We start from the raw sequence: 22,471 nt of genomic DNA on the forward strand, positions 1-22,471 counted from the left end.
GAAAATAGATATTAAATATTTTAAATAATTGTTATACTCTGGGTCAAAAAAAAAACGCACTACTTTACAAAGAGTAGGTATACATATATACTATAACATACGTTTTATATGACACTGAGTATATGTACAGACCGTGTGCCAATAATGAAGCGAAATTTTCATGATTCTTTTTGCTGTCGTTTTTGAGGATTGATTAAGGTAAGTGTGCTAACACCGAAATTTGAAGTTTTTTTCTGGCGTATGTATTAAAAGAAAATTATTGACAATAGGACTTTCCAAAAAGCTTGGAACTATGGAAAAGTTTGAAAAATGGAGTGCAGTTTTAAAAAAGAAAACCATTTCAACCCTTTCGAAATTGCAAACTTCCTATAACAGATAAAAATCTTTTTTGACCTTCTGAACTTCTTTTGCCAAATGTTTTGGTAAAGGATGTTCTTAAATGTATCGACATTAAACATACATATCAAAACACAAGGTAATTCTCTTGGCTAAATTTCTTAGCAATTATGTCAAAATGTTGTGTAAGTAACATTTTGTAAAGTTAGGTCAATATGCGTAGCCAAAGTGTCGGTCCAATATTTTTTACAGATAACGGCTATATTTCGAAATGGGTACAAAATTTTTGCCCTAATTTGTGCCCTCTGGAGAGAAAAATGAAATTTACGAAAACATGTTAGAAACAAAAGTTGCTCATTTTTTATAAGAAACAAAGTTTAAGATGGATCCTCACGAACTCATACTCTAGTTGACTTATGTTGCTCATATTTACGAACTTTTTACGCCCTGAATACGCTTTAAAAATAGAATAATCAGGAGTTGGGCTAATTGGATGATTTTATGAAACCCATACCAAAATTTTGTTAGTACCATCTATTTTTCTAAGCAAACTTGGGACTAAACTTAATATAATCTGAAATATTTCATTTATACAGGGTAAACATAAATGATAAACAGTAAATGGGTGTCAAAATAGAGCTCCTATCACCGAAACTTAAAATTTCTATTTGTTTCCCTTGAAAGTACTCAGTCGAGACTTTTTCTAAACTCCGACCCAAGTTTCGACCCAAACATTCTGTATCTAACTCTGATGAGTCGGACTTCAGTTATACACAACATAAACTTCACTATTACATCATATAACTCGTATAACAATTTTAATTACCTGTTGCTTGTAATTTCCAAATGAAATCTAATCTGTATGTAGCTTCTGTTTGTTGACTATGAATAATTAACGCAATCATAAAGGCAATTAAAACAATTGTATTTAAGTATTTTGTACAGTATGTTTCATCATAGTAGAACCTATAAATTGAGAAAATTTTATTAGTTATATACGTTGATCATAGTAAACACTCTCGGATAGCACTACACTGCAAATTTTATTTTATCAAATAAATTTTACCGTACTTAAAGACGTTAAGGGTTATATAATTTTAAATTACGCCAAAGTTCTAAAAGAAAATCAATTTCGGCGTTTATTTTATACTATATTTTACGCCCAAAAAAGAATTTCAATATCTTAGGTAAAACATAATAATAAATAATAAAATAAATCAATTTATAAAAGTTCTGTAACCATCCTTAGACCCCAAACGTTCTTAAACTTAACTTAGAAATGTAAAGAAAGTAACCGAGCTTTTTCAAAATAGTTACAAAAATACTGCTGCTTAAATGACTATATGTAATTATCAGGTACTATGGTTTTCATTATGGACTTTTTGAATAATTTAAATTTACCAAAACTTAAATGATAAAAAAGTGAAAACAAACAATTGACGGAGTTAATTGTTGAAATATCTTGTATAGAAAGTGTTGAAAATCTTGCTTAATTAATTTTTTTTTATAAATTAGAAGAGTTTAAAACACCAGAACAATTATTTATTTGGTTTTCGAAAAATTTGAAAATTTTTGAAAGTATTTTCTAGGATTTATTTTGTTTGCGAGAATGTTTCACAAGACCGGTAGTTGCAGCTATCTGCAAGTTTTCAACTCCAACTTTTATAGTTTTAGAGAAAATGGACACCAAAGTTTTGTCTTAATTTGCGCCCTCACGGATAAACAGTAACGTCTACAAAAAAATGTTTCAAACAAAAGTTGTTTATTTTTTTAAAAAGAAACTTTTTTTACACTTTTGTTCTATCTCTAACGGTTTACAAGATTGGTCCTACGGATCTAAAGTTAAACAATTACTAAAAAAAAAAAAAAATAAAATTAAAAATTAAATAAAAAATAAAAATTTTTCGCTGAAGTTTACTATTAAACTATCGAACCAAAAATAGGGGTTTTATAAGTTTGACCGTCGCGCTGTGTGAGTCTGTCTATCTGTCTGTGGGATCGTAGCTCCTAAACGGTCGAACCAATTTTGATTTTTTTGTTTTGTTTGAAAGGTAATTTTAATGGAGAGTGTTCTTAGCAATGTTTAAAGTTTGAGTTTAGGGTTCCGCACCCGAAAATTTGTCAGAGGGTTCTTAAAATTTGTAAATTTAATATTTATGTAAAATATATAACTTACCCAGGAAAATAACTGTACATTTGATTTGTAATTACATCATAATTTAAAATAACACTCAAATAACTGGCTACAATAGCCATAAGTAGTGCCATTTTTAATATTGATATTAATATTTGGTAAACAGCACATGCAATCATTGCTAACATTACTAAAAGTAATAAATACTAAAACACAAAAAAAAAGGATACAATTGATTTTTTATATATTTATTTACTAAGTACGTATCTTATAAAAAGTTTTTATATACTTACATCGAATGATATATGCGGATTACATGTTGCTATATTAAAAGTATTATTAAAATTATTTGAACGATTTAATAATTTTAACGATTCGTTTAAACAATTCGATTCATCATCTAAAAAGAACTTTTAAGGAGAAACATATATGTTAAAATTATTTGTTCTTTCTTCGAATGTATAAGGTGTACTTTAAATATGTAGAAAATGTGCGATAAAATTTCTAAACACTTAAATAAAAATTTTCTCAAATAATTTATAATTATAAAATGTTGTACACTCAATTTTTCATAAAATATTTCTTTCTAATATTTTTCTTAAATATCGTCATATTCCAAAAAATAACTTGTAAATTTAAAAAACGGATACAAATCATAAAAATTTATTTTTGGAAACACACGTTACATATTTGGCGAATGTTGGCAGGATTGAAAAAACATTTAAAATTGAAACAAGTGAAAACAAACAATTGACTGAGTTAATTGTTGAAATATCATGTATAGACAGTGTTTATTACTCTATCACATTGACCTTAATGTTGCTCATTTACGAACTCGGTCCCACTTTTTACGTCCTGAGTGCGCTGTAAAAATTTCAGCTTGATATATTTGTTCGTTTTTGAGTTATCGTGTTCACAGACGCACGGACGGGAGGACAGCCGATAATGGAATAATTAGGTGATTCTATGAATATCTATACCAAAATTTTTTCCGTAGCATCAATATTTTAAACGTTACAAACTTGGGACTAAACTTAATATAATATGTATATTTCGTATGCATGGTATAAAAATGTATAACATTATTGCAGTCAGTCAAAGTTTTTGTTGAATAATAATTTTTATAACTGCCTGAGCCTTTCGGCTAATTGTAATATGTGCCATTAATTTAATAATGATGCTGACGATTTGTAATTGTTTTTTCAATACTATACTCTCAAAATATTATAGTACAGTTTTTGTATAAAAAAAACTAACTCGTCCTGTTTTCAATGCGATAATAAGGAGAAAAATATTAGTTTTAAGATAAAAATACTTTGTGAAAAATCATATTGTTAGATCATAGAAGTTATTTAAAAAAATGGGAAAGGTTTGTATTTAAAAAAATGCATTTTAAGACGGCTCTATACACATTTTAAACTTTATACATTTTTTAAGACTCTTCTTAAATATGCATTGGTGGAAAAAAATATTTATAAAGAAAAGCAGTTTTCCAGATATGAATGGTTAAAGTTACAATTGAATTTCAAGCATTGCGATTATACCCTTTACTCTATCGATTTGAAATTTGGATATGTTATAGGTACTCGTATTCTATCTGCCCTGGTTACTTTTATCTTTCAAAAATCCTGTTAACTTTTCCAATTTTCATTGTTCACATCCAGGTATAGTGGTATACGAAAAAGTACCTAAGTGTAAACAATGAAAATTGTGAAAATTAACAGGATTTTCGAAAAATAACCAGGGCAGATAGAGTATGAGTACCTATAACATATCCAAATTTCAAATCGATAGAGTAAAGGGTATATTCGCAGTGCTTGAAATTCAATTGTAATTTTAACCATTCTTATCTGGAAAACCGCTTTTCTTTATAAATATTTTTTTCCACCAATGAATATTTAAAGTCTTAAAAAAATTATAATGTTTCACACCAATCAAATAATGATTTCACGCCATTGAAAATGTGTAGAAAACCGTCTTAGTAAAAAAATAAAAAATAGGGGATTGTAGTGTTAAATAAACGAAAAAAATGAGACTAGCTGAAGTCAAATCCGTTGGAAACTGTACGAGAAAACACAATTTTGTCGTGAAAAAATCGCTTTTCTCGTCATTTACTTTATGGCTTGCATGAGAAATTGGTTCCATCATAAATGTAGATACCTACGCAGATATGTGTAGGTGTAGTACGACATCCATTAAGAACGAAGTACCGTACCTAACTATAGAAACGATGTAGGCTGAGTACCTTCGTTCCTACTGGGTGTCTATTATTAAACTGATGTTAATTTTAAATGTTGCCCACCTACAGTAAGGATGCACGTTCTATCTTCTTATATAAGTAAAAGGTGCAAAAGGCTATATATTGTGTGATTTGTTTTGGTAGTAATAATTATATTGGGTGAAGTGGACGGGTATCAGCTAGATTATTTTAATATTTATAAAATTTTAATTTTTAAGCCAATTTAGATTTGAAAAAATTAGCTTATTTTCTTCCTATCTAAATTGCTAACTTAGCACAGCCATCCTTGATATGATGAGATATCCTCCTCCCCCGAATGAAAACCTACCCTATGAGATCTGGGGTTTTGGTTTGTACTAAACAGCTAAGCCACAATTGATTGTAAGGCTATTGATTTGTGTGGAGGAAATATAAGTATTTTTTGACTATCTACTATTAGTTTCTTATCTATTAGACAGGAAGATATGTAAGTAACATAAATGATTGAATCGTGAAAAATGAAAAAGTGGATACGTAGACACATGATTATAGCATAGAGGTGGGATGTTTGCTCGGGATAACAGAAATCTTTGCTCCATTTAAGCGGAATCTTGGTTTTGTAATTATGATACTTCAAAAATCTTTAGATTGCATATGACAAACAATGTGAAGGGATTATGATTGAAATCAAAGACTAGCTTCTTCTTCTAAGTATCCTTCTTTATAATAATCTATGACCAAATATCAGAATTCACTTTTCTACATATTTAGACAGTACCCTGTATTTTTAAAAGTAATACTTACAACAGGAAACATAGCCATGGAATACATACAAGCTAATACTAAAAATGCTAATAATTGGGCAATATTACGACTTTGATGAATTTTTTGTGAAATAAGACGTATTTGTTTTGTAGAATGCTGAAATAAAATGCATAGAAAAATATTTACTGATTGGCTTTAATTATTAAATTTAAATGCTTTTCTTACTTCTAAAGTTTCCGAGAAAACAATGAATGGTATCACAGTTACAATTAAAGCTGATATTGTAAAGCAAGTTAGACCTATAAGACTCCTAAAAAATAAAAATAAAAGTTGTTTTTTAAAATGTTAATTACCGCCATTTTAGTACAAAAGATGGCAACTTCAAAGAGTTGAATTCAAGTCGACTGAGTTTTGGGTATTTCTTTTCTTATTAAAATACGGTAGGGAGATAATTGTCAGAGAGAGTTTTGTCGTCGCTAACACTGCGCCTGATATTGTTCTAATGCGTTAACGCAACCGCTCTTAGGTGCTAAACGTACTTCATTTCTAACTAATTTCAATAAGAAAAGAAATATTGAAAATTCAGACGACCTAAAGTTCACTCTCGAAAACGTTGCCAGCTCTTGAATCATTTGATAGTAGAAAAGCTATTACTCGTAAGCACCGATCTTTAATATACATTACAGATCAGTGCCTTTAGGTGTTATTGATTCATAATGTTTTGTTTAATATGTTCTTCTTATGTGTATTATAATCAAATTTAAATGTGTGGGTATAATGTACAGCTCAAATATTATAACGCTAACAAAGATGGACATATTCGTAGCTCCATTCAGAAACTAGCTCCAAATGATTATAATTATTGCTTTAGTTGACAATTATGCATGCATAAAAGAGGAAAAACAATAATAATTAAAAAGAGTAATAAAAAGCCAAAACAATCCTTAAAAGAAAGTAATTTATAAAATTAAAAATACTTCGTTAAAAGTTATATATATATATATTATTACTTTTATATAAAGAATCGGCAGAAATACGGATTGTTGAACTGCCCTGGAGGAAATGAAGAATGAGTAAGTCTTAAATATTCTGAAACATTCTGAAAAAGTATGAAAAGATCTATGTAAAACTTATTAAGCAGTTTGAAGACTGCATTTTTATAATTTTTTGGACTTTCCTAGAAGACTTTTTCAGAAGTAATTAGAGATTTTATGCAAATTTAGCTAAAATAAGAGGAAGACTTTTTCAGAATTAATCAGTAAAAAAAAATCCAGATTTTCGAAAAATTTATTAGTGTAGGATTTTGTGCAGATTTGGTAAATAGCAATAGATATGACAGGAAAACTTGTCCGTTTTCCAAATGTTTCACAATTGTTCACGTTATAATATTTAAACAGTGAGTAGATTGCATTGTCATCAATTCAAAATGGGTATGTTAGCTCGAAGTTTATAATATTACCATATAAACAATACCATCTCAATTTTAGTGTCGATTTCTTATCAATTTTCATGATGCCATAATTTTCTAAAATGATGACAATGCAATTTAAAATATTTCGCACAAATTCATTATAACAATTCCAATAAATTTTTGTTTGTTATATTAAACCTCCTCCACAGTCTCTCGAATTTTAACACAAAGTTGTGATACTTGTGGTGTCTCGCCTTGTCCGATTTCGATAAAAAGGCGGGTATTTGTACCCGAATCAAAGACAACTCAGACACCCAGAAAATTGCAGGTTAGTTTTATCTCCACATTTTTGTAATTAGGTTTTTAGTTCAGTAGTTTTATGGCATACGAGTATATAAAACATTCTTGTGTTATTGATAACAGATAACAGTTAATTTCTTAAAAAAGTATTTTAAATAAACAAAATAATTGTTGCCGTTAATTTTATAAAAAAAAAATTTTTGTTGGTGTAATAAACATGAAGATAAATGAACTACACGCACTTCGATATCATTCATAGCAATGAGTAACTTTCGGTGCTGCCAATGCGTGGACTCCGATTTACTCGTTTCCTGGAACGAGATTACTCGATTTTATCCGATAGTTGTGATCATTACCAGTTTTTGCGGTTCCATGATTTTTTAAGAATTTAAGAATTAAGATTTTAAGAATTTAACCATTTATTTTGAAGTTAAATTATGACATAATAATAATCCACAAACGAATTTTTAATTTATACTGTCAATCTAAATTAGAAATAAATTTTGATGTCTCTATCTCGCTTTCGTAGCCATACGATTCAATTAGTTAAATGGTTGTAATAATGCGACTTAGAGACTGTCGAACCTAGAGCATCGTTCTGCGTAACGCAGGTGGTGTACTATGAATTGGAAATTATGAAAATGCTTAACATGGGTTAGTAAAAAAAAAAAAAATTATTAAAAGAATATCTTAATTTATTATTTGAATTAGTAATGGCAAATAAGAGAATTATCCGATTTTACCCGGAAATTTTAATTACCCGCAGTATTACCCATCAAGCATCGAATTACCCGAATGCGGGTAATTACCCGCACATTGACAGCACTGCTTGTGAAGTAAGACAAGAGTGTAGTAGTGCGAGTGCTTCACTTTAATTAACTTAGGCGAGTATACTCGGCGAGGATACCCCTCGAGAGTGTGGATGAGGGGTTAAACATAACGGACAATAATGGTTTAATTTATTGTAAAATGTATTATTGGAAATGTATCATGAAGGTAATGATCAAGTTAAAATACTTACACAGGTAAGGATATCATTTGTATAATCGATATCGATAAAAAACATAATATTGAACAGGAAAAATAAACATTTAACATTCTGTCTCGTTCGCTATTATACTAAAAAAAAAACAATTAAATTTATGATTTAAAAATTACATTTTTTTTCTAACATAAAGTATCGTTTTAATCTTGGAAACTGAGATTCGCCCAATTAAAAAAACTTTGGCAAACAATTCATTGAAACATTTGAAATCACGCATACATAATATGTACCATTTTTTCAATATGTTAAATGAATAAAAAGATAAAGAATAAATCAATCAATTTAAAAAAATTTCGTTTTCTTAGGAAAACCTTTAAATTGTGTATTCTTATGAATTTCCTTTGTAAGCAGGTATATTTATAATACCCCTTATGGTGTTAAAATAGACTTGGGCAGTTAAAGTTTACGCTGAGCTTGAAAAAGGCTAATTTTCATAAGACAAATTTGGAAAACAACATTCAATAGTTTAAAGTAGGGAAAATTTTTTCCTATAAAGAAAATTATAACAAACGCCACTTGTTGTTCCATAAAAATCATTTAACGTGATAAAATTGAATTCATTTGTGTGTTATTTCTTCTATAAGTGATTTTCTCTAAATATTTAGGAATCTATATTTCAAAAACTATGGTAGATATGGAATAATTTTAATCTTAATTTTCTTCTAAATTGTCCAAGTTCGAACAAAATTTATAAATAAAATTTGAAACAGAATTCTCAAGTATGATCATACATTCATTTTTTGAGGAACTAATTTAATTGCAACGATAAAATTGTATTTAATTTAACTATTTAATCAATATATATATAGTTGGATACAAAAATCAAGTGTTTTTGATAAAAAATTACTAGGCCATTAAAAACGGAATGATGTGCGATTTGTGGCAGTTATATAACTTAATCGAAAGCTTTTTTTTTTCTAGTGGACGGTATAGATAAAAACACATATTCGAGTCTTGTTCGGACTAATGTGTCTTTGACTATGGTACAGATTTTCGTTGAAAATTCAATATCAATCCAAATGACTCTGAACTTTACGCCAGATTAATAATCTTTGGAAATAAAAAACCAAATAATGATTATTTTTTTTCATTACCGGGCCAAAGATTATGGGCCAAATAAATAGAACTAACGTAAGATTGTTGTTCTTTTGAGAGATTTTGCCTCGCACGGAACAGGAACAGGGCAATTCAATTGAATTAGAATCTCCGGTGGAGCTGTTGAGGATAACTCTAGGATGGCAAATAAAAAATAAATGCTTTGAGCACAAAAAAGTGTTGCAATGTGCCACAAATAGCGCATCTCTTCATTTCCAAATGCCAAGTACTTCTCGATTAAAAATCACTTGGATACTTGAAACCTCCGAAGTTAAAAAGAGTTCATATTGTATCTTCTATTAAATTCACAGGTGATTACGCGTTTTATTCTGCTTTCCACTTCGTATTAGAAATAAATCGAATGAAGCGAAAACTATTACAATGGATTGACAACGGGTTTTAAAGCTCTCGTGTAAAAAATTTCCAGTATTGTATTTACTAAGATTGTTCAGAAAAATTCAAGAGATATTTTCCCTTTGTTTGTATTAAGCGATCACAACTAATCGTTATCCTATGAAAATTATATAAGATGGATCTATATTCGAAAATAAGTTTGGTTTGAAGTAAAGACGACTCTTGCAGACAACACAATCTGCAGATTCGAATATTAAAAAGTTTATAGCGAATATTAAAGTGTAAAGATGTTGTTTTAATAATGAATTTTCTAACAATATTGAACTTTTATTGGAATAAATGTATAAATTAGAACTAGTTATTGGTAAAATTTACAAGAAATATTTTTTATTTGTATGGCAATTCTCTCGAATAAATTATGTTTTCAAAATATTGGACAATTACTTATGTTTTTTATATCATATTTTATATTTTTATTTTTATTTTAGATTATATTTTTCCAAGACCCCAAAGACACAATAGACTGTGAACCCATACTGAAGTAAAAATTATATAATTATTTTGCCTGCTTTTAGCAGCCGGATTATTAAGAAAATTGGCTCGAGATTTGAGAATAAAGTATTAAAAAATATGGCAGAAAATTCCTGCCATTCGATCATAATTACCGTGACGATGTTCTTGAAGTAAACTTAACCGTATTAATACTCCAAATAAAGCAGGTACAAAGCATAATGGAATTTTTACTCGATTAAGGGCTAGTCTAGTAGTATATCAAAAAACCTTAAAAATGATCCTTAAAAAAAACTTAATACGTACTTTTTGTTCAACATCCGAGCGTCGAAATGTCAATAAGAACGGCTTACAATGCTCGGAACGTAAACGGTCAATACTCCTTGCATCAATGGCTCGCATTAAATAATCATTAACTTCATCTTCGGGATTTTTCTCTTCTGTATTTTCATTCAAGCCTAATCCAAGCCTAGAAGAGAAACTAGACGTTTCCACAAATATTTGTAGAAAAAAAATTTGTGAAAAAACGAAAAAAAAAACCATAAAATTAATTGTGATTAAAAAAAAAAAAGGTGATAAACAGGTAGACAGGTATAGAAAAGGTGTAAAGAAGGAATTTAATTAACTTACTTTGACTGATGCTTCCCATGTTGCGATCCATGACCCATCATTCGCATCTCTTTTGATATGTTTCCATTCATTGAAAATGTATGATGTGGTTTTTTTGCCTAATTAATTAATAAATTTTAAATTAAAAAATTGTTTTAAGCAAAAACTACGTGGAAATGTTTTTTATTTTATTAAAATGAATGTCGTATATTTTGTTTGTAAGTGGTTTCCTCTTTATCAAATTAATAACATTTTTTGGTAAGTTGGTGGTGTATTCAAAATATACAATTTATTTTACAGTTTTATACCCGTCGACTTCATAGAAAATGTGCTATTTATTAGACAACAGTGTGCTCCAGAAGTTCTTAGCCAACTTTTAATAAGATCTTTCTTATATGACAAGTCAGAAATAAAAAAAATTTTCAAGCAAAAACATTTTTTTAGAAATACGAATAAATTCGTCAGAAATGGAATGTAAAAATCCATCTATAGGTACAAAGAAATGCCTTTGAATTTTGAAAAAATGTCATTTTTTGGAGTGCTCTTTTAAATATCAGCGAATAATATTATCTAAAACTTCCTTAAAACCTAAAATTGGAGCCAAAATTTAACAATTTTAGAAGATTTTTACATTCAACTTTTGCTGAAACTACTAATGTCTCAAAAACATTTTTGAATTAAAAGTGGTCTTCTACCTTTTAAAAGTTACGAAAACGAATTTTCCTTTAATTGATCTTGAAGGTAAAAGTTCAATCTAAGATGCCTGAGAAATCTTTCTTTTATACTTACAATTTTTGCTCGAAACATTTTCACTTACAGTCGTCTAAAAACGATCTCAATAAACGGAAGCTACTGATACATCCTATCATACACGTTACATGCAATGTAGATTGAAGAAAAAATATTATAAAATGTCCTAAAAACCTTCAAGCCATTAAAAAACATATTTCATTTTTAGCAAAATTACTGGTGCGTTACGTCTCACGTACTGTATACGAAATAAACATTTTGAACAATTCATTACGAATTTTTTGATTATTTTGCTTTTGAAATGTGTGCAAATTAAAATTTCTTTGTGGTTTGGCATTTGTTTGGTTTTCTTATATCGTGTTTCTTTTAGATTTCTTTACTTAGCAATAAATTTTTTTCTAATTTGTATTTTTTTGTTTTTTTTTTTGTTTGTTTCACAGAATTAATTATTTTGCTTATACATTTTAATTTATCTCTTTAAGTGATAACTGAAAACGGCTTTGTGGTCCTAGAGTAATAAACATTTTAACGGGAATCCAAAGGAACGAAGCAAATATTTTTCATAAAATATTAATTAATGGAGAATTACTATCATAAATCATCTCTGCACAATGATGATGTGTATCAATATTTTGATGCTGTTTCCAAATAGAAAAAATAAAGCAAAACAACACAACTCTTATTATAGCACAAGTTTTTAAAACTTTGAGGGCATTATTTTGTAAAAATAGTACACAATAAGTGCTTGAAATTTTAATAGCAACCAATAAATACTACGCAACAACGGAAAGCAAGTACGGAGGGGTGTTTGTTCACCCTTCCGTACATTATTTGTGGCCTTATTAAACCAAGTTATCGTATTAGAAATAATTTTCGTGTTATGAAATTTTAGAAGAGCATAAATCTACAGAACAGAAAATATTTATGCTTAAATAACTTTGTCGATACTTAACTAAAATCCATTTTGTCCTGTGACTTCAAAACAATTGTCGCAAATAAATAATTTTTACGAAAATTATTTTTTATTTTACATTGAAAATATGTAATGTGCCTTAATCCATTGAAGTGTACAGTCTCGCCTTCATATGTTATGTGGTATAATGTGTTAAGATGGAAAAAGCTATTAAAAGTATTTTGATTTATATAAAGGACACAAAATTTGAAACAAATGTAAAAATTTGGTTTCATAAAAATACAGAATCATTGAATACTTTTATTTAATTTTTAAACGCTTGCACGATAGACAGGCACACATAACGCAATTTAAGGATTTTCGTTTTTTATAATTTTTTATAGGCTTATATTTAATTTTAAAAGGATTTAGTTTTAAATTAAATTATTTTCGAAAAAATGGTGGAAACGCCTTAAAATTTTGCTATATATAGTTCTTACTATGTTATACGCATTTATATGCGCTTCCACCATTTTTATAAATACAATATTTTGAAAACTAATTCATTTGGTGAAACTAACACTCATAAATTTAGATCTGAAATTTTGTTACAAAGAATTTTAGGGAGAGTTAGTACTAATTGGGAAGTGTTACGCCCCAAAAAAATGGATATTACCCAATAAATGCACATTTTTGTACAAATCCTTAAAACCATAATATATAACAGAATTTTACAAGAGAAAGGAAAAAAAAATGCTATTTTAATCAAGATTTTTTCAAAAACGATTACAGAAACAAAAGAAATACAACCTTACCTTTTATCAGTAAATTGATTGAACTTTTTATTTTCTCATATTGTAAAATATGTATTTTTTTGAGTTAAGGTAGTACCAGCATGAAATCACTTTTCGACAGATTTGGCCGAATTTTTTTTCTCGGGTTTATAATAGCTTTATTTATGAATTCCTAAAATTTCATAATTTTTGACCGTTTAGATCGCGAGATATTTAAAGACAAAGTTCGCGATTTTGAGGGTCATGTCCCATTTAAAGCATGTAAAATGTCCGGTCTCTCCAACTATTTTTTATGATATTATTATATATTGAAGAAAAAGTAGAAAAAAATGTTTATACAATACAATTCTAAAAAAAAAATTTAGAAATTAATTTTCACTTTCGAGATATTAATTTTGACGTAAATTGATCGAAATTGGGACGTTGGCATAATTATTTCCCATTTTAAACGGTCAAAATTTCTGAAACTTTGGGAATTAATAGTAAGCATTATTAAATTCTTAAATTTAATTTTTCGTTAAATTCTGTCGAAAAAGAAATTGTACCATTGCTTTAACATAGAAACTGCAAATACCATGCTGGAACATCGTTAAACACTCCTTTTTAGGGAGAAAGCGAATTTGAAAGATTTTTATAGTTTTATCTTTCTAAAGAAAGAACAAACAGACGATCGATTTAATAATATATAAATACAATAATTATATTTAAAAGACTTAATTACAAAAGACTATTTGTGTGTAGACGAAATGTCAAATTTCCATTAGTAGAAAAGTTGCAATTTAGTTGAACTTATGTCACCTGGTACACAAAGAGAAAATATAAAAAATAGGAAGTATTTTTTATTTTCAATTTATGAGTATACAACAGTTTTTTTATTTATTTATTTTTGTTAGATATATGAAAATCATAGAAATGAATTATTGTTATGTTTGATTGTAATCGAGCTGTGAAACATGACATTTCCTTTTGTCATACTTCAAATTTATTTTTCTACTGTTTATTAATAAAGGTCGGTTCACATAATACTTCTTATAGCTAGACTTTAATAGAAAAGGTTCTTCATTCATTTGTTAAGTGTTTGTTTGCTCATTTCTTAGTACCTATTTGAAAATAACTTGATTTTTATCTTACATTCTAAAAGAATTTACACCTCACTAAACTAATCAAGATTACATCTACGATTCATTATCTGACCGATTTGAAGAATCAGTTGGAGCTAATTTGTTAGCGAAATCATTCAGGATTTTGTCGTTTAACGATCTCAATAATATTAAACTGCGTTAATTATCTATAATAATTTTGAGTAACAGGTAATTTTACTACCTTACTACCTCTCTATATTAAAATTTAAAAAATTGAGCATTGCTTTTAGCTGCATAAAACAATCCCTTCATGGGTTATGGAAGGGGGATAAGTGAGATGAAGAGATGTGGAGGCTATAAAGCGGTGGTTTTTACCTTAAGACCCAGTGAAGAGGGCGGGTAACAAGCTAGTATACACATAAAAGAGGTTGATGTAACAATTTTTATAACACATATTTTGTTAAAGAATTATATTAAACATTAAAATAATTGTTTTTATTTTAATTTCACGCGCAATAAAGCTATTTGAAACAACAAGCCAAAGTCAAGTCTCACCAGACAATTGACTTCGGTTTAATTTCAATACTTAGTTTATTATATTCAATACTTAGTTCGTAAAGAACGGTCTAACAAAGTTGTTATTATAATAAGTAATGTAGTAAAAAACATATTTTTGAAGTAATGGTCGTTCTATTTGTATACAAAAAGCTGGTATTTTACATAACATATTTGAAGGATATCGAAAATGATTTGTCAATTTTAAAGAAGTGTGAATTACTCTCTAGTTTGAAAGTTACATTTTATTTATTTAAAATGTAAGTGTAAAATAGAAATAAAAATATAAAAAATACAACATACAAAAAAAATCTACGGAACATATTGCAATAAATGAAAGCAAACATATTAGTTTTATATACTTGTTTTGTGTGATAGTTACGGTTGGGGCCATTAAAACATTATCAAGTCGTATGAAAAAAAGTGAAAATAAACTATAAGTTATAACGTATTCAGTGTTGAAATCACCGGGTGCAAGGTTGATAAAAAAGAGAAATGGATAGTGTAATGATGAAAATTCAATAAATATATAAAAAATAAATATAAATAAAAAAATAAAAAATAAATATAAAAAAAATAAATATAAATATAAAAAATAAATTAATGATAGTGATATAATTAGCAATAAATAATTTTTCTTCTTGCTTTCAAAAACAACAAGTAGCTGTAAAAATAAGATAGGTAATTTAATTACCTAAAGTAAAGGTTATTACTATTTATGGTCTGAAGTGCACGGTTACGGAGATATAGGGTAAAACCGGTAATTTGTAAGGATTTTGTGTATTTACATTATTTGCAGTTGTAATGCCAGACTGAATGCGTATTTACTTAAAAATATTAATAAAAAAAAAAAAATTTTAAATAAAAGTTGCAAGTTTTTAGATTAAAAAGTAAGGTTATTACCATTTTATTGTTTAAACAATTATTAAAAGGTATGTCGGTCAAAAAGTCAACAATTAAATCGGAATAATTGAACAAAAATGATAGGAAATAATAAAGGTAGTAAGTACCTTCCATTTTTGGTCTAAAGTGCACGATTATTTAAATAAAAAAATTACTCCTGCAATTTAATGCAGAAAATAATTTTCTGTGGTCTGCAGTAATATTTAGAAATTGAAAATTTCGATAATTAGTAAGTTTTAGTAAATCATTTAAACAATAAACAAAATTGATATTTACAGTATTGATCTAACTTGCATAGAACGCGCGTATTATTTAAAATACGACGCACTTTATGTAATATATGACCAATTTTCCATTGTTGATATTTAAATGATATAGAAATCAAATTAAAATTATTGAAAAATATCAATTAATCAAACCTATTGCATTAAAAATTGTGAAAATAAGAGACGAAATTGCATTTAATATTTTTTCAATGTACATAACATAATTAATAACATAATTAATTACTTATTTAAATTTATTAGAAAAAATTAAAATCCATAGACTTATATGTCCATCTATACAATTATATTAATAAACTAGTGTGTCGTTATTAGGGTAGCTTCCAAACAATAATTAATATTGAAGTGTTTGAAGAAGTAATGAAAAGCTATTTTCACTATCTATGAGGTTCAATGTGCGAACCATAAGAGACGCACTCCTATGAAAAGCTTGTTTTCTAATATAAAATGGAAAATATTGAATGGCCACCATATATCTATCATACATATACGAATAATACTAAAAAGTAGGTACTATTCTTTCAATTTAATCAATTGTTGTTTGTATATAGGTATACACTATACCTACTACTGACTGTATATATTTTTTACAGTGTATAAAATGTTTTTCCATTTCGACTAAACGTTATAAATAACAATAACATACATTTGTTGAACGAGATACACACTTATATGCTCTATAACAACAAACCACTCTAAAGTAAATGATGTTAAAAAAACGATATTTCAATACAGTCTTGGAGCTTACTTCAAGTATATCGACAACTTATGTATTTTGTAAGTATTGATAGCAGATTATTATACTACTACGTGCATATTATATTTATATTAAGTTCGAAAAGAAAAGGCTTTACTAATCTGTGTTTAAAGTCGATTAAAAGATTTTTAGATGATGTTTCTACCGAAAAAAAATATGAGGTATACGCCAATCGTTTGGAGTTGCATAGTATTATTGGAATATGCAAAATACATCATTTTTGATTGGTCCCGCTTGCCCTAATTTCCGATGCCTTACGTGATTAAATCTGTACGGTATTTATGCAATTCGTTTCAAATACTTATGCAGAGTTAGTATCCAGCAACGGCATACTGCTGGATACTAACTACTAATATTTGGTGGCGCAGGGGTGATGCGTGACATTCACATTCTCACCTGTATCGCGTAATAATGACGCCATGGTGCTTAAACTTACTTTTATATATAGGAGCATCTTTTCCAATATGATTACTGGTGGGTCATTTCACCCGAAAAATGCCATGTCAACATAGGCTTGTGGTCAATTAGCCCCGCAAACTTAACTATTCTGATTTATTCCATATTTCTTAAGGAAAAACGAATGAACGCACGGATCCATAAATATCTGTGACTTATGCCAATTTTCTTCTATAAGAAGCCTAAAAGTGTGTACATTATCTTCTTTTAAATTTTAAACTTCGATTTAAGATAAAAAATACCCGATAGCAAATCTTTTACTGAAACAACTACATATAAGTTCTAGCAAAAGAAGTTTTAATTATTATTTATGTTGCTCGTTTTTTATATATTTAATCCCTATATATAATAAATGTGAAAGTAAGGATGTTTGTTTGTTTGTTAAGCTTTCACCAAAAAACTAATGAATGGATTTGCATGAAACATAACAAAAATATAGCTCATACACCAGAATAACACATGGGCTATAATTAAGGTAGTTCCTCCGCGACCGTCCAGTCAAAAAGTTTTGGACTAATACTATCATTCAGTGCATTAACTGTGCTATGACTATTATACATATACCATATATTATTTTCACAAGACTGTAGTTCCTCACTAACAAATCTTCTATACGTATACACACACATACTATGATATATAACTTTACCATTAGTTATTATATCCTCTCCATAAAAAAATATCGCTAAAACGAGTTATTTATTTAAGTTTTTTATCGAAACTATATGGTAAATAATTTTTATTTTTATTTATATATTTTCTAAATATAGTATTCTACATTATATTAGTTTTTCACAGAGATGGTGGACGTCATTCATTGGTAAATAAATATAATATTTGTAAATTTGTGTATTTTTATACACTTCTCCCATGTACACGTACAAATTGCGTCACTTTTAATTGCTAATATCTCATGTATAGCATGGTAAATCATCTTCTAATTTTAACAGCAAGTGTATTATGAATTAAATATTTTATATTCTGAGTTTTGAGAAATTCTTGGAATATCACTTTCGTGTAGGTACTACCTTAATAAAGATATTTAAAAAAAATGATTAAAAAAATTAAATTTAATCTGACATTTACATTACCATAAATTTTAGATTTCTGTAAAAATAATCAATGTCAAACAATTCATGGCCATCTTTATGATTGTGTTACATTTAAAAAAATTGTACATATATTTTACCTGTGTAAAACAATCCCTACCATTATTTCGCGTGTAATGGAAAGGGGATAAGTGAAAGCAAGGAAGGTGGAGGCTGTAACGCGGCGATCTTTACCAATCTTTACTTTTAAACCCAGCGAAGCGGGTGGGTATCAAGCTAGTCATTTATAATTTTTTAAGTGGTTCAAAAATTTATTAATAATAAATTTGAATTTTTTGATCATTTTTTTTGTTCAGCTTAACATAATTGTTGATTATTTTTCAAAATATTCCAGAATGGCTTTTTTCAAAGATGGTAATTCTAGTTAGGGGCTCCATTAATATGTAAGCGATGAGAAGAGTAAAAAGCGGTCTAGGTGCGACCCGAAAGGTCAACACGACTAACTTCCGAGTGGAAAGGATAAAAAAATATATGTTTTAATATTTATACTTCTTTTTGTAAAAATTATTTTTTTCATTTTTCCGTGGACTCCCCAGCGAGGGCTTTGACCCCTGCGTCCCCCATGACGTTAAAACTATATAAATGATAAGTGATAATAGTGACAATTATACAATTTTTCATTCGGTACAAAAAACGGCTTGACCGATTTTGCTCAAAACCTAATCAGGTCTAAGTTACATAATTATGCGTTAAATGAAACTGGTCCCATGTTATATTAAATTAATCACTGGTGCTTTTTATTACAAATTAAGTTGCACTTGAATCTGTAAGTTGTACTAATTACTGTATGATTCTAATCAATTTCCAATGTCTTTAAATACAAAATTTTTGGATCAAAATATTAAATATTGTGACGTAAAAATTAAAATATTAAATATTAAATTTGCTGACAAGTAAATATAATCAGAACCATGCTGCTATCCATCTCAAATTAGACCTCAATCCAATCATTATGATTGTTAACATAAGTAACTTAATAATAATAATAACCAATATAAATTAGCTGACTAGCTTAATGAATTAATATTTCAAATTAGGTTATTTAAAATATTATCACTTAATAATAATATGAATGATTTAGTGTTTTAGAACCACGTTTTTAAGGGATATTTAAAGAATGTCTTGTTTTTAACAAAGGAATTTTTCTTCTATAGTCTTGGCTTTGTTTTAAATTGAGTAGGTGATTCAACTAAACGCTCTCTAATAAATAAGTAATTGTTTTGGAGAAAAATAAACAGTGGCTACAAAACTAGAAGTTTTTTTAGCCTGTTTGGAGGTCGACTAATTATGATCAGACTTTCGATTGTTTATAACTAGCTGTGAACTACCCGCTTTGCTAGGCAACATCTCCACTTTCACCCCCACACCCACCCCCATCTCCTTCTACGTAGGGGTTAAAGTTTTTTAATGTACACGTCCTGTTCTTTTATTTGATATCCCCCTTGAGTTGGGGATATTTGAAAATATTCGATTATTCATTCCCACTTTCTCACTACACTCCCTTCCCCACAAGGTTAAAAATAGATAAAAGCAATCCTGGAAGCTGGTTGTATATCTTCAATATTTGAGCTTAATCGATGCACAAATTTTTAAGTTTTTTAAGCACATCCCTTCCCCCTACTCTACTATATTATGCATGTATTATACATAAAACCTTCCCCTTGAATCACTCTATCTATTAGAAAACGAATCCAAATCTGTTGCGTAGTTTTAAAGATCTAAGCTTGCATTGAACATTGCTAGACGGATTGAAGCTACGTTGTTTTATACTATGTATTGATAATTACACATGTTAGGATCAAGATAAGAAAGGAGTATAAGAATGTTCTTAAACATATCATAAATGGATTAAAATCATATATTTATCCAGAATAAATCTTTCTTGAAAAATAAGTTGTAAACTAGCAATTCTAGAAAGTAATTTTTTACCACATTAAGAAATTTTTACCCTTTGAAGTCGTCGCACATTTTAACAAGAGTACAAAGTTCCTTGAATTAATTTCAAGACAAACTTTATACATGTAAATTTTCATTCAAATAAACAGTTTATCGAGAAAATATGAAAACAGCTTTTCTTGCTATAAATTTTTAATTTTAATAAGCGAGTTCAAAATTACTATTTTATATATCAATCGAAAATTTGCAGGTCCTTCAACAGGAAATTTCGTATTCACTCTTCGAAAAGTTTTATTGCAATTTATTTATGGTTGATCAATTTAAAGTATTGGTTTTTTCTCTTTACAATGTGTTCAATTCCACAAAATGTATCAATTATCTTAATTAAAAAAAAAAAACAACTTATATACCCATCTATATAGCATGTGGTAATATTCAATAAAATAATTACAAAAAATAATTGAATGAAATAGTAGGTACACTTATACTTACTGCACGATAACTATCGCCCGGCACAATTAAATAAGTTTCAATATTATGATCTTTTAGATATGAGTTACGTTCACCACCATGACCTGGTTCTACTTCATAGTCACCATCCAAGCAAAGTAAAGTTTCTTTTGTTATATGAATTCGCCTGTTTGAAAGAAAAGTTTGTAAATGTATATATTGAAAACTTCACTAGGAATAAATTATCTATTGCAATGTAGGTATATAATGTACTTGGTATTATTACATTCTCTTTGCAAACGAAAATCACTTGCATGAGAGGAAAACTATAATATAGTAAAGTTAAACGATTGTGTTATAGGCAACCGTTTTAGTCACGGATATGTATGTGTAGTAAAATAGAAGGTAAATGGCCGGATATCAGCTATCGAAAAAATAATCGTATGATAAGAATCATGTAAAATATATTTATGAAAGGTGTGTTTTTTTAAAAAAAATTATTGTATATTTTGTAATAAAAAATTGTCGCATTTTTTTAAAGATTTATTTAAATTCGTTTACTTTGGAACATCAACTTTGTGTTTTTACGAATTCACCGCCAAAAGGAGTTCTTTTGGTTTTAATGATTGTTTAAGGATGTACGAGTGCCAGGGCAACGTTGGATAAAAGGCTTGATTTTTTAAATATGTAATTGGTTAAGTCTAAATCAGTGATTCCCAAACTTATTTGACCTATCGCCCCCTTTCCAGAAAAAATATTACTCAGCGCCCCTGCATTTTTTTAAATTTTGATAGTAATTAATAAGGGATATAAATATTATTGTATCTGTGAGAAGAGGAATTTACGAGTAAAATATAGTAAAAAAAGTTGTAAATTAAGAACATCGAAGTTTGAAATTATGATATATTATTAATAATGTGAAGGATGAATCTGGTGTGCTGCTACCAATTTAGAAATTTTCGGTTCTATCTTCGTCAGCAGAAATCTTAAATCACCGCGATCGACTATTTTCAATCGGTTTCTTTTTTTTGTTAATAAATTGGTTACCGCATTGAATCCACGTTCCACTAAGTATGATGACGGAAATGCAATCAACAATTTTAGAATGACAGCCCAAATTTGTGGATAAGCCGTAGGAATCTCCTTTTGCAGCCAGAATTTTTGGTAGCCACTTTTGAATTTAAATTTCAATTCATCATTTGTAGTTACTTCCATCAATTCTTCTTGTAACTGTGGCGAATCTTCAATATTTGCACTTAAAAAAGGATCCAAAATTCAATCAGGTATATTCATTTTTAATATATCATCAAATCGATTATTAAAATCTGAATGGAGTGCATTCAAGTGCTCACAATAAGAAAGCATGTCGCCATCTTTTTTTCTGTTCATGATAAATTTGGAAACTGGCTGAATTTCCCTCGTTCGAAATTTCGCTTGTACACAAGAAGTTTTGTCATAAATGCAGAAAGAACAGAATTTGTTTTTATTAAATTCGATTTATCACCTTGAAGTTGAATATTGCTTTCATTAAATTTTTGAAACAAATCGGTCAAGTAAGCGATGCCACTTTTGGATTGAATTATTTTGGATCGCAAATCTTCATTTTTATCTTTCAAGAACTCCAGCACCATGTTAATCAAAACCATGTTAACATGAACACATTTAAAAATCTTAACTTACATTATTTTATTTTATTTATAAATGTGTTATAAGTGTTACCATTTTTCTTATTATTTTCTTTTTTCTTTTATGCTTTCACCGCTCCC

General features: G+C 28.3%; 1 protein-coding gene across 1 annotated transcript in view; it reads right to left on the bottom strand.

Moving 5' to 3' along the window:
• Positions 1-22,471, bottom strand: part of LOC123304024 (adenylate cyclase type 6) — a 229,251-nt gene that overhangs the window by 2,889 nt on the left and 203,891 nt on the right. Inside the window, 10 exon segments of the mRNA XM_044886331.1 lie at positions 1,163-1,332; positions 2,570-2,679; positions 5,502-5,609; positions 5,679-5,763; positions 8,186-8,283; positions 10,475-10,603; positions 10,795-10,896; positions 14,537-14,540; positions 16,336-16,357; positions 20,759-20,892. Coding sequence (XP_044742266.1) covers positions 1,163-1,332; positions 2,570-2,679; positions 5,502-5,609; positions 5,679-5,763; positions 8,186-8,283; positions 10,475-10,603; positions 10,795-10,896; positions 14,537-14,540; positions 16,336-16,357; positions 20,759-20,892 — 962 coding nt within the window.

Source organism: Chrysoperla carnea, chromosome 1 (assembly GCF_905475395.1).
Source record: "Chrysoperla carnea chromosome 1, inChrCarn1.1, whole genome shotgun sequence".
NCBI classification, from domain to species: Eukaryota; Metazoa; Arthropoda; class Insecta; order Neuroptera; family Chrysopidae; genus Chrysoperla; species Chrysoperla carnea.